This window comes from Argopecten irradians, chromosome 5, assembly GCF_041381155.1.
Source record: "Argopecten irradians isolate NY chromosome 5, Ai_NY, whole genome shotgun sequence".
Taxonomy (NCBI): domain Eukaryota; kingdom Metazoa; phylum Mollusca; class Bivalvia; order Pectinida; family Pectinidae; genus Argopecten; species Argopecten irradians.
The window spans coordinates 19,882,402-19,899,477 of NC_091138.1; the positions used below are offsets into that span (position 1 = coordinate 19,882,402).

General features: G+C 34.4%; 1 protein-coding gene across 1 annotated transcript; it reads left to right on the forward strand.

Annotated features, from left to right (window-relative positions):
- The first annotated feature begins 1,560 nt into the window (after window positions 1-1,560).
- On the forward strand, window positions 1,561-14,102 carry LOC138323148 (uncharacterized). Its single transcript, XM_069267549.1, has 9 exons — window positions 1,561-1,685; window positions 4,523-4,598; window positions 5,115-5,238; window positions 5,622-5,707; window positions 6,007-6,103; window positions 7,780-7,870; window positions 8,454-8,564; window positions 8,810-8,879; window positions 12,235-14,102. The coding sequence occupies exons 3-9, from the start codon at window positions 5,184-5,186 to the stop codon at window positions 12,253-12,255; spliced, it is 531 nt and encodes a 176-aa protein (XP_069123650.1). The 5' UTR covers window positions 1,561-1,685; window positions 4,523-4,598; window positions 5,115-5,183; the 3' UTR covers window positions 12,256-14,102.
- Window positions 14,103-17,076: the final 2,974 nt, after the last annotated feature.

A 17,076-nucleotide genomic window follows, 5' to 3' on the forward strand; every position in this document is an offset into this window, starting at 1 on the left:
CTAACAAATGTTTCTCTTGACATCTGATTTATAAAACTTAGTAGAAAAAATGGAAAGATAAAATAAAAACTGATGTTATTCTGTGAGACATTTATATTAAACAGTGAGATTTGATATAAGAAATGTATGATTTAGGGAGACATGTGCTGTATATATCCCCGGATAGTCACAGAGTCTGCTGCCCTTATTAGTCCTCATATTACCATAAACATAACATCATTACAGCCCTTAGGGATCCACTGAAGTTCCCAGGGAAATTATTTCTACAAATATACATCACTCCACAAGTTTACATCCATAACTGTGGTATATACATGTGTGGTTCACAGAACCAATGAAATCTGGTCATTCTGAAGTGCATACATGTGGCACATTTTAACGTTCAAACAGCACCCTGTTTAGCACATAGACCCCAGTACTTTATTTCACATTAGGCTTGTCTGTATATACTAGATTTCCTGAGTTCGGGGCCTGGTATAGTAAGGCTTTTGTACTAGACCAATGACAGTTATATTCTTGTGGAGCCTGTTTTCGTAGATTTGTAAACTTTGTATGACTTTATGACCCGCGGCTCCCAAGATAAGAATGAGATGTTGGTGGTTCAGACTCACCTCCAGTGACACCTATTGCTTTTTTTGTCAAGATTTTTGTAAATTGTATTTATAATGATGAAGTTTTACTGGTAAATATATATACTACCAGTACCATAGAAAGATCTGCTTTCTTTGAGAATTCGTATCAACACAGGATCCTCTTTACGGACCGGTCTCGATAGTTTCAACAGATTTGTACCGTAGATATTATCTGTTCTGTAACAAGTTCAATAAAGACATCATCCTTGTAAGACTGGGTAGAGATTTCCACAATTTTTCTGGTAACCTGCATTAGGATTTCCACTATTTTACTAGCTATTTTATATTTCACAAGCAACACATACTTATGTTCTATGCTCTTAACAAGTGTATGATATATCAACAATTTTGTGTAAGTAATTCAATCACATCACCCTTTGTACTGTCTTTCATTTACACAGCAACAATAATAGTAACAACAGTGTGTACAATATATTAAAGAACGTAATTATTATTCTTCCTTTTGAAAGTGCATGGGTATTCCAGCCCTTTGAATATATAGCTTCATTAACTACCAAACATTTCAATATGCCATGTGCATGGTATCGATCTTAACAGTTGCTAAAACAAACTTTTTACCTATAATTATTCTTACCTACTGAAAATTGTTTTTAATTTGTGACAAAAAAGAACATGACACATGAAAACACAAAAACATATTGAAGCAATCTTTCTGTTGTATGGCTTGAAAATCATGTTTGATTTAGTTATAGTCATGTTCCATTGGTCTTATCTGAATATGAACGCGAAATACAATACAAAATTGTACCTACTTAAGTCCTGCTGACATGAGCTGCATGAGGTTCATCTGTAAGTTTGTGAGACCATTCCTTTTTGTTATAACGTGGGACCTTTTGACACAGTTAAGAATCTTATTTATTCTATGATGCTAATAAGATAGATGTAATGATGTTTGTGATTTTTATGTTACAGTCTGTTTGTGGAGCAGTGTTTCAAGCCTTTCTCAGCCGACATTGTCCAGGAAGGGGTTTACAAACGTCTATGTGCTGAAACCAGCCAGTACCTCACCGACCTTACCATAAAGGTCAAAAAGTAGGTCATGAGTGTAAAAGTAGGGCACACATTTAATTTGTGCCCATCATCACATTCAGGTAAAAAAAGAGGATTATACTGATATAACTTTCAAAAATCAAATCATTCATATCTACGTAGTCCGAACTTCTCAAAACAGTTCCTATCCTGATTGTTACCTATAACAACATATGTTTTCAGATCTACTGTTAATGCTTTACATGTGTATGTCAGATAGGTGTTCATTTTGTGGTGTTTATAATTAATACATAAAGGATCTTCCACTCGTGGCTGTGTGATATGAAATTTGTATATATCAAACGAGTTCAATAATTTCATATGCCACGAGCCTTAAGGCCGTATGTCATGATTGGACTAGCCAGTTATGGGATAAAAAAATGTATCCATCAATTGATCTTGAGTGGTACAAAACCTCTGCATGGCAGTTGCCAGCCAAAAAGGCAAGTGAGTTTATGTCATGATGCTTTGTCCAGGGTTTATGTCGTGATGCTTTGTCCAGTGTTTATGTCATGATGCTTGTCCGGTGTTTATGTCATGATGCTTTGTCCAGGGTTTATGTCATGATGCTTTGTCCAGTGATGTTGTCAGTGTTTATGGATGCTTTGTCCAGTGTTTATGTCATGATGCTTTGTCCAGTGTTTATGTCATGATGCTTTGTCCAGGGTTTATGTCATGATGCTTTGTCCAGTGTTTATGTCATGATGCTTTGTCCAGTGTTTATGTCATGATGCTTTGTCCAGGTTTATGTCATGATGCTTTGTCCAGTGTTTATGTCATGATGCTTTGTCCAGTGTTTATGTCATGATGCTTTGTCCAGTGTTTATGTCATGATGCTTTGTCCAGTGTTTATGTCATGATGCTTTGTCCAGTGTTTATGTCATGATGCTTTGTCCAGTGTTTATGTCATGATGCTTTGTCCAGTGTTTATGTTGATGCTTTGTCCAGTGTTTATGTCATGATGCTTTGTCCAGTGTTTATGTCATGATGCTTTGTCCAGGGTTTATGTTATGATGCTTTGTCCAGTGTTTATGTCATGATGCTTTGTCCAGGTTTATGTCATGATGCTTTGTCCAGGTTTATGTCATGATGTCTTTGTCAGGCTTGCCAGTGTTTATGTCATGATGTCCGGGTTTGTCATGATGCTTGTCCAGAGTTTATGTCATGATGCTTTGTCCAGGGTTTATGTCATGATGCTTTGTCCAGGGTTTATGTCATGATGCTTTGTCCAGGGTTTATGTCATGATGCTTTGTCCAGTGTTTATGTCATGATGCTTTGTCCAGTGTTTATGTCATGATGCTTTGTCCAGTGTTTATGTCATGATGCTTTGTCCAGGGTTTATGTCATGATGCTTTGTCCAGTGTTTATGTTATGATGCTTTGTCCAGGGTTTATGTCATGATGCTTTGTCCAGGGTTTATGTCATGATGCTTTGTCCAGTGTTTATGTCATGATGCTTTGTCCAGTGTTTATGTCATGATGCTTTGTCCAGTGTTTTGTCAGATGCTTTGTCAGTGTTTATGTCATGATGCTTTGTCCAGGTTTATGTCATGATGCTTTGTCAGGTTTTATATGTCGTTATGATGTGCTTTGTCCAGGGTAGTCATGATGCTTTGTCCAGGTTTATGTCATGATGCTTTGTCCAGTGTTTATGTCATGATGCTTTGTCCAGTGTTTATGTCATGATGCTTTGTCCAGGGTTTATGTCATGATGCTTTGTCCAGGGTTTATGTCATGATGCTTTGTCCAGGGTTTATGTCATGATGCTTTGTCCAGGGTTTATGTCATGATGCTTTGTCCAGTGTTTATGTCATGATGCTTTGTCCAGTGTTTATGTCATGATGCTTTGTCCAGTGTTTATGTCATGATGCTTTGTCCAGTGTTTATGATGATGCTGCTTTGTCCAGTGTTTATGTCATGATGCTTTGTCCAGTGTTTATGTCATGATGCTTTGTCCAGTGTTTATGTCATGATGCTTTGTCCAGTGTTTATGTATGATGCTTTGTCCAGTGTTTATGTCATGATGCTTTGTCCAGTGTTTATGTCATGATGCTTTGTCCAGTGTTTATGTCATGATGCTTTGTCCAGTGTTTATGTCATGATGCTTTGTCCAGTGTTTATGTCATGATGCTTTGTCCAGTGTTTATGTCATGATGCTTTGTCCAGGGTTTATGTCATGATGCTTTGTCCAGGGTTTATGTCATGATGCTTTGTCCAGGGTTTATGTCATGATGCTTTGTCCAGGGTTTATGTCATGATGCTTTGTCCAGTGTTTATGTCATGATGCTTTGTCCAGTGTTTATGTCATGATGCTTTGTCCAGGGTTTATGTCATGATGCTTTGTCCAGTGTTTATGTCATGATGCTTTGTCCAATGGCCGGCTGTTAACTTTTCTCTTTAAACAACTTTATTATTAAGTTACTGTGGTAAACCATGGGGAAGTCTTCATGACACTCTATGGTCATTAACATTACACAATAATTAGCAGATAGTAGTTGAGGGATTCAAGTCCATTTAGCCCTCCTTCTTCAGACACCTTGGAATTCCTCCTCTTCCAAAAGCTAACATGTCCTTCAGTGATATTCTGATCCATCAAGAGTTACTCCCCTTTGTCCCTTCTCTGGTATAGCAGCAGTCCAAATTGACAATCAATAGACAATAGTTATAAAATCAGTAGCTTTTATCATTAAGTTTTCAAGATAACATGTGTCTATTTTGTTTTTATCAAATTTATTACACTTTTTATGTATGTGCTTTATTTAATGGATTAATTTGATACCAGATACAATAGCTTTACCACCATATAACATGAAATTTAAATATAATCTGTTAACTTTCAGTCGTGAGAAAAACCTGAACACTGGCCTCCATCCTGATATACAGAGACGCATCAAATTACCAGAACGGGAGCTCAAGGTAAGATTGTTATAGACTATATAAGGCGTAATGGTTAAAGGGATAGGTGGTAAAGGGCCCATGGTAGGCTTGGTTTAGAGAATCAGGGGTTCAAACTTCAAGGTAGGCTTTTTAGAGTGGGTATGAGAGTATTTAGGCTTGTAAAGGTAGGCTTGCTTTAGATTTCCTGAAGTGAAACAACTGCAGGTAGGCTAAGAGAATCTTGGGTTTAAAGGCTGAAAGGAGTTTTGATGTGGGAGATTATTTGCTTGAAATATTAAATTTGTAGAATCATGATCTTAATATTTGGAAAAACAAATGGCATTTACTGACTTGAGAGGTCTTATTTGGTCCCACATAAGCACTCACAAAGGTCTTACTGTAGGTGTTTTTTTCGCTGCAATATAGAATATCTATTTATAGCTCTCAACATTTCCTTTGTGATGACAAAGACTATCTATTATTATTAATAATTTGTGTTTGGTATGTTTAAAGAAAGATTTTTTTTATGATTTTCTACCATTTATCCCTAAACAGCTTTCCATTTTGAATGCTGGTAAACTGTTGGAGAAGTTTTATACCGAACGTGTCTTTCCGAAACTGCTGATGCCTGAAGTGGAATTCTGGGAAGGAAAAGGCTTGGAATTTCGAGACTGGAGAGGTTGGTATCACTCGGACCACCTTTGACCTTTATTAATCAGGTTTTCTATGATAATGAAGATTGATATTGGAAATAATACAAATACTGAAAAGAAATTTCAAAAATGTATGCTGTTATTTGGTCCTGACAAAACGTTTGACAGCTGGGACAAAAAGAGTCACATGGACCAAATTATATCAGAAAATGCAGTATTTATTAGGCCCCGCTTTGGTGCTTCAAATTGTAGTTTTTTTTAATTTACCATACATCTATCTTGCTTTCATCTCCATACTATTATAGGTTAATGGTTGTTTTTACATGTTTGTACTTCTTGCTAGATATCAAGGTCACCTTGGAAGGAAAATCTATTTTTGAATATATTAATGATGATTTTAATGTTATAGGACTTGCCAGCAAGAAATTCATAGAGATCTTCTCCAAGACCTTTCTTATACCTTTGGAGGACACTGATAACCATTTTGAACTGGAGGTAAGCTCAGAATAAGCACACAATTGACCTTTGAAATCAATTAGTAAATAACAAATTGATTTGGGAGATTGTATGTTTCCCTTGGTTACACAGACAATGAATGTTATACAATAAAATCTACAAGCATATAGAATAAATCTTGATCCAATTGCAAAAGTGCTAAAATAATTGCAAATATAATGACAGATATGATTTGTATGGATTCTCCTGAAGAAACAGGCTTCAAAAATACCTGGTATACAAATCTGTGTTCATCAAACTTTCATTTACATGTTTTCTTTAAAATTTCTTATTTGCAGGTTAACCACATCAACATGGAGAGGTACATCAAAATGGTTGCCACCGGAGATTTCCATGATGACCTTGACCTTGTTACGGAGATCCACACACCATCTGGTAGGAAAGCCAGTACCATACATAATAAATTCTGATCTACTATTAATACAGTGGAACTTCCCTAAACCGATCATGGTTGGTGCATAGAATTTTGGCCGGTTTAGAGAGGGTTCGGTATGGAGAAGTAAACCGAATATCGATCATTACGATCCAGATTTTATTGATCAGAAGTTGTTTTCTACACTTCACTGTGCTGCCTAGTGTTTTCGTTATAACTGACCGATATTAATTGTTAATGTAAATTTTATCACAAAAGAGAAAATCATACGATTAAAAGGAATGGATTATAACAATCCTGACTTTGTTACCGCTTATAAACGTAATTAGTTGCATGAATGTTCTTGGGGATGTTCTCGTCTGAACTAACCTACATACGGCAGATCGCTTCAAGTTACGTCAAGAGTCAAATTCAATATGGTCTAATTACATGATGATCAGTCGATGCCGAGCATCATATGACAAAATAATTCATGGCTTCGGCTTCTTCATACATATAATTTACGTGATCCAACAACTACTTAAATAAATAATCTGTGTGAGACTCTCAAAATTGAATACGAAACTTTCTGTTTATTACTAGCTCTGCTTGTTTTCCTACAGTAAACAAACTGCCAGTGCACGTGGTAGACCTTCGTTAAATACCTAAACAATAGACATGATTAAATAATTACACCACCGTCTCTGGTATAATTACCGTGTACATATACCTATAGCCTTCACACCTGTATACATGTACATGCCCTCAGGACATGGCATACGACAACTATGGATACAGGTACGTGTGTATTTCACTGTGGGTTGATCAGACCTCAATGCAAACTATTAGTGTCGCTCAGGTAAGGCCGGTTTTCAGAAGTGTATTTTAGTTACATTTGACTATTCCGATCTCAAAATCGGTCCGGTATTCGGAATTGGGAGGGATCGGTTTTGGGAAGTTTTATTTACTATTAAAATTCATTCCGTACATGACAAATATGTTCGGTTTCTAGAGGTGATCGGTTTTGAGAAGGTTTCAGTTTCAGGAAGTTACACTGTACCTATGTCAGAAAACTTCTGTTATATTTATCCCCAGTTTTCATTAAATAAGTATTTGTTGAAGTTATATTAATTCAAATTGTCCTTCCCTTCATTTGTTCATCACACTTTATATATGTGCAGTAACTGCAAGGAATGCTATTATCAATCTTGTTGGAGTAATGACTACTTAATAGAAAAAAAAAGTCTTCTTACACATTTTATCCAGGTTTTCGTTTAGATAAGTCACATGGTTAAACGCCATAAGAGCTTAGCCAGAGCTAAACTTGATTTACCCTCTTCTACTTAGGTATAGAATATAGTTTCTCATCACTCTTCTTTTGGAAGCTCTTCCATCTATGAAGTGGATGACATTTTGAAAAAACCAAGTTGAGCTAAGATTTGATTTACCACTTCTGATGGCTACACTAAAATGTAAACCAATTAGCTTAGGATTCAAAATCCAAAGTTAATGCCTTATAGGCATGTCTATGTGTGACATTCAGCTGATGTTTACTGACAGAGTTGTAGCCCTTGATTAATTACAAACATCATATCAGATCATTGAATTAAACCTTGGATCAAGTTTAGGTTAAATTCCTAAGAATATCAAGGTCAGGATGCTTCGATTTCCACAACAGTATATTGTTTTTTGTTTACAGGTGAAGTGAGTGCCAAGGCTCCACAGATGGATCTCCATTTCTTTGACCCGAGCCAAGTGATCCTACAGACAACCAGATATCACACACCAAGGTATTCAACACACATCATCTCTGTCATGTCTTGAACTAATAGAATTTTTAATATGATTTTTAATCAGAAAGAATTAAAGTACAGTGGACCCTCGATAATCTGGACTGTTCCCAGCCTAAACACCCGTGGCTTTAATCTGGCAGCCGTCGTTATGACAACACACACAGTGTCAAGTGGTAGTGTGTACACATGACTATAGCTGGCCTTGGATTTTCCTGGCACGAGGCGACAGAAAATTGTCCGGATTATTGCGGGAATTTATTAACGAAAATTACATTACGCTGCCAGAATTTCCGGACTAGTGGGTATAAATAACATTATGGAAATCCGTTCCCTGACATTTCCGTCCGGATTGTAAGTTTTCTGGAGTATTGGCATTCGCATTATCGCGGGTCCACTGCATTTAAGTCTAAAAAGATTCTTAAATGTATAATGTTTTCAGTGTCTGAATGAATATCACAGAATACCACATAGAACATCACTACAATTATTACCATTTATGCTTACTTGTGGGACTTTATGCCTATAAAATGAAAATGAAGCATGTCATAAACAGAGGTTGTTTGTCTTTGTTAATTTCCAGATCAAGGTCAAAACCATGGAAACCCATTCTGAAGGAGCTTCAGTTTGACAAATTACAGATCCCGCTACCTATCCCACACCCGGTGGTCATAGCTGTTCTCATATACAACAGGTAACGCATGTGGAACCTGTATAGACTGACATCAAATTCATGATAGAACCTGCTTAAATTGACATCTATAATGGAATTTGCATTAATAATTCTGCTTAATCTGACTTTAGAATCATAAAGGAACCTGCTTAAACTGACATAAAATTTATATTAAAGAATTGAACCTTTAAAACTGACACCAATTTCACAAAAGACCCTGCTTTAATCAACAGAACATGAATGATGATGATCTGTTTATGTTACAGAGACCATGACCAGAACCCTATTGTCTACGAGGACGTGTACTGCCAGAGGATCCTACGGGCCACAAAAGAGGTACCTTTTGTTGCTATGGGCGAGTCAGTGTCCTCCGAGATGTGTGATATAGAATTGAGTACACCTGACAATACAATAGACTCTGAAAGCGCCTTCTGTCACTTAGCACAGCAGGAAAGAACTTTCTCTGAGGAAAACATGACTTATCCTTTCAATCATAGTCCCGCTCCTGAACAGCGCGTCCAAGTTGTGGTCCATAGCATGTTAGATAAGTCAGAGGGCCGGGGTCGGGTTAGGGTCAAAGGTCAAGGGGAGGAGCAAGATAGAGATGATGGACAAGCTCGAGTTGTCTATGCAGAAAAAGAGAAAGACAACAGTTGTGTAGTAAACTTTGGTGATATTAGTAACGGAGACGATGATGCTACGATGGTGTGATTTATACATGTGAGAGTTACGCTACAACAACAGAGGGGCTGAATCTTTAGGAAACAAACAATTATGCAAGTTGTTTTTCCTGAATGGAGCAAAATGTAAAGGTGATTTTAAAAAAGGATTATTTTAGTGAATTTGACTTTTAATAGAAGACTGCTGAGGACATTTGCCTGCCTCAGTTACATAGGTGTTGGCTGTAAATGGGGGAAGTTATGTGGAGGCTGATAGCACTAATCCATGTACCATGTGATACCTGAAAATGTTTGTGTGGGTCTATTGTTTCTATTGATGATGGAATGACACTAAAAGATGATGTCCCACACCACTAAAAGACTAGTGTCATTTTAGTGGGAAGATTACAAAGAGCTACATTCCATCACCACTGGAGATACTAGACCCACACAAACATTATCAGGTATCATGTGGTACATGAGGTCCCAATATAAGGAAAGCCATATTAGTTTGGTTCTCTTAACTTGTGTTATGGTGTATGTGACACATCTTCTGTAATTATGGAACTAGTACAAACGAGAATATCAATCACATGTTACCATGTGTATAAGTGCGAGATGAAATCCTCCTAGAAAGAACTTTACAGTAATTTACAGTAACTAAAGGCAATGAGATTATAGCGTGTGCAATGAGTGATGTCTCATACTCCAATATCTAGTTACCACTAAAACCCAATCATGTAACCCTTGTACTCAGTTCTTTGGGAAAGAACGATTGTCACATAATAGCAGAGGCATGGAATACATTTTTGCATCATTAGAATTGTTCATGTCTGGCGTTTTAAGCATGATTCGAGCCTATCCTATAGATTATACCATCCATCACGAGTGTTCCCGTCCCTATACTTCAGGTCGGAGGTACCTACAGTGCTATATTTTCATGCTATTTTTGCTAACTAATAAACTGTAATATCACCAGTAGATGCACATTCTTCACACCAAGCTGATTTACTGCTAACCGCGCTTCCTAACTGTATCTTCTGCGTGGCAAAAATGGAGATTTAGTGAACTACTGTACAAATGTTTGAAATGAAAGACTGAAAGAGAAAGTGACTCTTATAGGTGAAAATAATGCAAGTCTCAGTATTAATCTTTGTATCGGTTTTACTATTTCAATGATTCTGTCAGCACCATACCAAATTTGGTTCTGTCAAAAAAATACTGTAGAAAGAAATGATAAAATTTCCTTTAGTGAGCAGAGTAAACACCATCCCAGTACCACAATAAAAATGGCTGTACAATCTTGAAATTTTCTTGAAATTTTCAAATGTTTGTTAAAACTTTAATACTGTACTGAACATCATTGTGCTAAGGGAGTTCTCTTCTGATTATCATACAAGTGAAATTCCAATTTTACTTTGTCTGATAGTCAGAAAAATAGGACTTTAAATAGGCATTAAAGGAGATTTAAAAACTCTACAACTGTAAAACTTTGGAATAGAAAGGGGAAAAACTGATTTATTTATTTAATGTATTATAAATACAGTGACCCTGCTTTAAAGATGGTTTGTTCAAAATCTGAGAATGTTATGTTTACATAATACGTGTACATGTATTTTAACAAATCAGCTAGTTGGTTGCATCTAGAATTTCAGACAAAAATGAACAAGGTTAAATATATCAATACACTGATTGCGGAATACGCTATAAGCTGATACAGCTTTGTTGTCGTTGTGCTAATTTGATAAATATTTACTTAGTGCTGAAATTCGATTACACTAATATATGTAAATTTACAGTACACATACGAGCTTTATTACACTGTAGATCAACATATGTATACCTGTAAATACAAAACCAGTTCTATACAATTACAATTATACACATACATAATTTATAAATCTATATATCTAGTCTTTGTTTCTTGTCTTCCAAGTATTTTCTTCTCAAATGAATACCCGATCATGCCAGCGTTATTTTGTTTGTTGGTGTATACGATTATACTTGTTATGTCCAATTTTTGTTTCAATTTAGTTTTTTTTTGTTAATCATGACAGTATTTATAGCTCAATCCCATTTTTTGTTGTCTTTTTTTTTACGAGTTAGTTATTTTTAATACTTTATTTTCTGTCTATGTTGTTGAATGTTTTGCTATTATTATGAGCTCACCTATGTAACTGTGAGCTATTTCTGTCACTCCAGGGTCTGGGGCCTTGTCTCAATATATACATGTTCCTATGTTATTAATTATTAAAGCTTATACATGTAATGCAGTGAACACTAGGAGGGGATTAATGGCCTAAATGACAGGTATGATGGTAAGGATAAAAAAGATAGATAGTGACCAGTTTTGACAATACTTTACAGAGAATAGATCACCTGTATCCAGCTGGTTTTTGATAGGGAACTGTTCAGTTTTTATACCCCTCGCAACGAAGTTAAGGAGGGGTATAATGGATTGGGTCGTCTGTCTGTCTGTAGACACAACTTTGTCCGACAAACTCCTAAACTACTTGACAGATTTTGATAAAATTTGGTTCACAGAACCCTGACATAAAGAGGAGTTAAGTAAACTATATAGGGTTCTGCAATGTCCCCTATAAATGGAGTTATTACTAAATTTGTGCAGCGGGGGGTATTAGTCATCCTTTCTGGCGACAGTTCTAGTTTCTCCTCTTTTCATTTTCTAATTATGAGTCAAGGATTTTATCATTTTTCATACAACACATTTTCAATATCGTAACTATCATTAAAATAACAAATAGATTTAGCATACACCAAGATTCCTGTTTTTAAAAAAAATCTATCTACAAGCATACCACTGACTTTTTCACACACAAAAAAATGCATAATCCAGTTAAGCTAGTTCACGCATGACTTTTTTCAATATGGTAGTTTACGCATTTTTGCTTTAATTTGCTTTGTACATATATAAAATAATGATGTCGTGTGTTTGTTTTTCATCGCTGTTTTGTTATATGCATGATGTGTTCAGTTTATTTTTGTTTGTTTATAAACTATGCAATTTTCAGGTATCGGCCCAGGCTGAGTGAAGTTCCGAGGGGTATCTTGTGTGTACCGAACTGTATGGTATCATTGGTTTTCTCTTCACAACTTAACTCACTCTCTGTGCACTTTCTATTCTCATTGTATATGTATTTATTATTAACAAAGAAAACCCCTCTTGGTTTTGTTTTGTATAGATTACAGTTTATATGATATGATACCTGTATGATGAATTGTTGATATCACAAAAATCTCCTAAAACTTGTGTACAACTCACAAACTGTGTAACCATTAATGGTCCACAAGGTCTCGATACCTCTGTTTACTGTTACTGTCACATAATTAGACGTTTTTATATATTATACCAGCTTAACATTGATTAATTGATTGAAAGAATTGCAAAATTAAAATGAAATGATAGATAGTCAATGGTACAAATGAATATTATTTCACGATAAATTGTTTGGGACTTATTTGTGGGGTTTATTTTTGTGAATCGTTTTGATTAACTTGGAGAATCATTCTTACAAGAGGCTATAATATGTAAAACCTTGATTTTGTTAAATTTCACCAAGTAATTTGGATTGATATATAATGTTAATGCTAACAAAAATCCAATTAGCAATGATCTTTACATTGACTGATTTTCATAGTTGTAGTTAAAATTATTTAAACCAAATTTAGTGATGTTCGCATTTAAGGATTTGTAGTTAGAATGAATTATTTATTAAATTTTTATTGCATAATTGAATTTGTGAAGTTTCTAACATTTTCTTGATTTTTGATGTTGATCTTTGTGTGTGGTTTCTCCTTTTTAACAATTTTTAAAACATGGTCATGAATAATTTGTCTTCCTTTTGATGAATTTACATACATGTACTAGAAGAGTCACAATTAGAATTATTTTTTCATGTCATTTTGATTTTTGAATCAATTTAATATTTTACTTTTATTCTTGAAAGTTTATCATGTTTATTTTTTCTGTCAAGCATGACAAATGTAAATCTGAGCTGTAATTTTTAACCACATGACACACACTAGCAATATATGATTGTTTTATTAAGTTCAGTAAAGTTTATTTTGGCTTTTTCCGTAGCTTTATCCGGAAAAAAATAATAAAATTACTTTATGAATACATGTAATTATTTTTGTAACCCTTTTCATAATTTCAAACTTTCACCTTAAACAAGCTTAAGCAAGCCACTCAGTTTCTTTGTACATAAGAAGCTGGAGCATAAATCTTTAAAAGATGTATTTTTGTATCAACAAAGCTTAATATAAATGTTTAGTTATTTAAATATATTGATGAAAAAATGTGAATTCGGAGTTTATTATTCAATATAACCTTATATCAGACTATTATTTGGGCATGTGATAGTGAATTTGTTTTCTTACGGTGAAGATTTCAATTTGCACAAGAAAACTTTACTGCTTTTACACAAATAAGTCTATAATTTTATGCAAGCCTCTTTTGAAATTGATGACATTTATAGCAAGTGCTAGTCTTTACCAGCTGCATGGATTTATACTGTGTATTTGTTGGTGGTTTGCTGTGGTTGCACATGGACACTTCATTTCCTTGCTTGTGTAGCCTTGTTCTGTAGGTTTTTTGCATGTTTGATTTCTCCTATTTACAACATGTAATGGTCAAGGGGACATAACCTCATTACTAGTTTTCTATCATACATGGGAGGAAACTCTGTCACACTTCATTCTCCTCGAAAACATTTAATTATCTGACAATTAAAAAGCAAGGGGACAAACTATTGAAAAAATTGCATTAAACTTCTCTTTGCAATTATTTAATTGAAGGAAACATGTTTTATGAATTATGATAGTTAAAAAAAAAACCATTGGATATTAATAGGATCGTGTACTGTTTGGGGCTTGGATTGAATGCATAGGCTGCAGTTTTCAATTAACTTTAATTCATAATTCCATGCATTCGTTTTGGCTGTCCTTACAAAAAGTTGTTAAACTTAGTGTTGATGTATATATTTATTTGTAAATATCAAATCTGAATACCAGCGCAGTAATTAAATATCTTTCCTTCTTTTTTCTTCTCATTCAATGATGTTTCTGATTATTTTGTGCCTTGCTAATTATTGGCGTTAATTTTTAGGATGAATATCTTCCTACTAAATGGTTGTGATCTTTGCTTGTTCATGTTAAAATCCTTGTATTCTGTACATGTGGTTGTATGATATATTCTATTTTATCAAAGTTTGATGTAGAACAGGCTGATATATAGTTTTATAACGGAACATGGATGATGAATTATGTGACAATAAGAACATGTAAATAAAATACAAACATGGTTTATTTTATAACTCGTGCTTGCATAACTTGATATATTGAATGTGAAAACCTTCAATATGTAACAGGAAGGGGAGACAACCATCAATAAGTCACATAACAGGGAGATTAATTTCAGGGAAGGGATGTAACTTTCAGTAAGCCATGCTAAAGTGGAAATCAGCTTCATTTGTAGGTAACAAAATTGTTATTAATCACTATCTATTCCCTTGTCAGTCCTGCACAATCAACACTTTTATGAGATAAAGACATATTTACCAAGGTAATTTGGGAATCTGATTTTATTGTTTGACATGTATACTCAAAGTATATGCACATTTTTTAGATGAATATTAACTAATGTATTGATAATACTAATTATTGTGAAAATGACCATTTTGTTGAATTCTTTTGTCAGAATAAGGATCAATCTGAATAATAATTCCATATCTAATAAAGATAAGCTTTCAAATGCATATTAAATTTGGAATTGAATTTAGCTTTAATTGTTTTCACGATAATATATATTTTCCTCTTTGATTTCACTTCCTTTGAGGTTGTTGATGTATGAAATGTATTGTTCCTCTTTGGTAATAATATATCTCACAAACTGAGATGGAATGGGAATAATTATGAAAAATTTGTCTTGCAATGTCCTGTTATCATTGTTGTGAAATATTTCTTAATTACCAATAAGAATTGTTCAATATAGTTTGTGTTTGTAATTAAGCTTGTTACATGAAATATGGCTGCATGCTTTATTTCATAGGTTGATTCTTCAAACTCATTTTATGTGTACAGATAGCTTTTGCTGTTATATATCACTTGTCATACACTAAAAAATGTTTACAACAGTGAAGCCTGTAATTTTAAATATTCTGTACATGTATTTGCACATAAGTAAATTTGGATAACTTTTGAATATATTTTCAAGCTTTCTCACAAAATGTCACGGAAATTTGTATCACACAAAAATAAAGTTAAATTTTAGTGTCAGATTAGACAGGTTCACTGAATCACTCAAATTATCTGTCCAGATTTTAGTGTCAGATTAGACAGCTTCACTGTATCACCCTAATTATATGTCCAGATTTTAGTGTCAGATTAGACAGGTTTCACTGTATCACCCTAATTATCTGTCCAGATTTTAGTGTCAGATTAGACAGGTTTCACTGTATCACCCTAATTATCTGTCCAGATTTTAGTGTCAGATTAGACAGGTTTCACGTTAGACAGGTTTCACTGTATCACCCCAATTATTTGTCCAGATTTTAATGTCAGATTAGACAGGTTTACTGTATCACCCTAGTTATCTGTCCAGATTTTAATGTCAGATTAGACAGGTTCACTGTATCACCCTAGTTATCTGTCCAGATTAGACAGGTTCACTGTATCACCCTAGTTATCTGTCCACTCTGTATCATGGTGCTATTTTCAGTTCTATATAACCTAATGTTGTATGTGTAATCTTAGGAAGCTGGTAGTCTGTCACAAACGTAGGAGTGAATTCTAAACGAGAAAAAAGTCATACTGAGGCGTGAAAATGGGCTTACTAGTACTTATTGAAAAAAATAGGTGAGTAATATGTCGGTAGTGGTATCTATTACATTGGCCAGGTGTATTAATCTTTGACACGTTACCTCACCATGCACTAAAGGATCTATATTTCATCACTCAGATAACATTACTTTTATTTCCATTTTTCATGAAATCAAATCCAGACTATTTTGATGGACCTTTTACATTGAAATATATATAGAATATAGAATTGTATTTGACCCAATAAGCAAATAAGCTAGCATAATCTGAAGTAAAATTAAAACATCCTATTTGGAAGGTCAAATTTATCAGAACGGATAAGGCTACAGCTAACAATGTGATACCAAATCAATTTGACAGATAGGATTGATGACAACCATTAATAAAATTGAGCTCAGTGGAGTTAAATGTTGTTCATGGTTTCATGTTTTGATATTTGACGTCTTTACTGGTACCAACATTTATTAATACCCAGAGTACCTACTTAGTAATGGGTCAAATATGTTACATGTGTATAGTGAGCTGATGTGTAATAGTCAACTACATTGTGGACAAAATGGTGGTTTTAGTGAGGAAATAGTCAACTACATTGTGGACAAAATGGTGGTTTTAGTGAGGAAATTACATCGGTGAAAGACCAACAGTGTCTTGATATAGCTGATTGTAATATCACAGATTTGAAAGAAAGCAAATAGTTTTTCAAAATGCATTAATTGTTGTTAAATCAGATTTTATTGAACTATAAACTGCAACATTATCATCTTAATTATTTCTGCTTTATTTGAAAAGAAGCAAATGATATCTGTGTAAATTTCTTATGTCATACTGGAACTAAAACATTGTCATATTGAGAGTAGACATCAGCTCCTGTCTGATCTAGCCCATCATGTCCATCTAAACCAAACAATACTAGGCTAAAGCTTGCTGCTTTTTAGATCTGAAATTTCTTGAATGGGGTTATAAAAAATTGCATCTATTTACTTTTTTCCTGTTAAGTAACACTTTAACCAGTTTTAAGTTTAGAAGGCTCTACA

Coding starts and splice junctions, on each gene's coding strand:
- LOC138323148 (XM_069267549.1), top strand. CDS start 5,184: ATGCCTGAAGTGGAATTCTGGGAAGGAAAAGGCTTGGAATTTCGAGAC. Junction 5,239..5,621: donor GGAATTTCGAGACTGGAGAG/GTTGGTATCACT, acceptor TTAATGTTATAG/GACTTGCCAGCAAGAAATTC. Junction 8,565..8,809: donor GCTGTTCTCATATACAACAG/GTAACGCATGTG, acceptor TTTATGTTACAG/AGACCATGACCAGAACCCTA.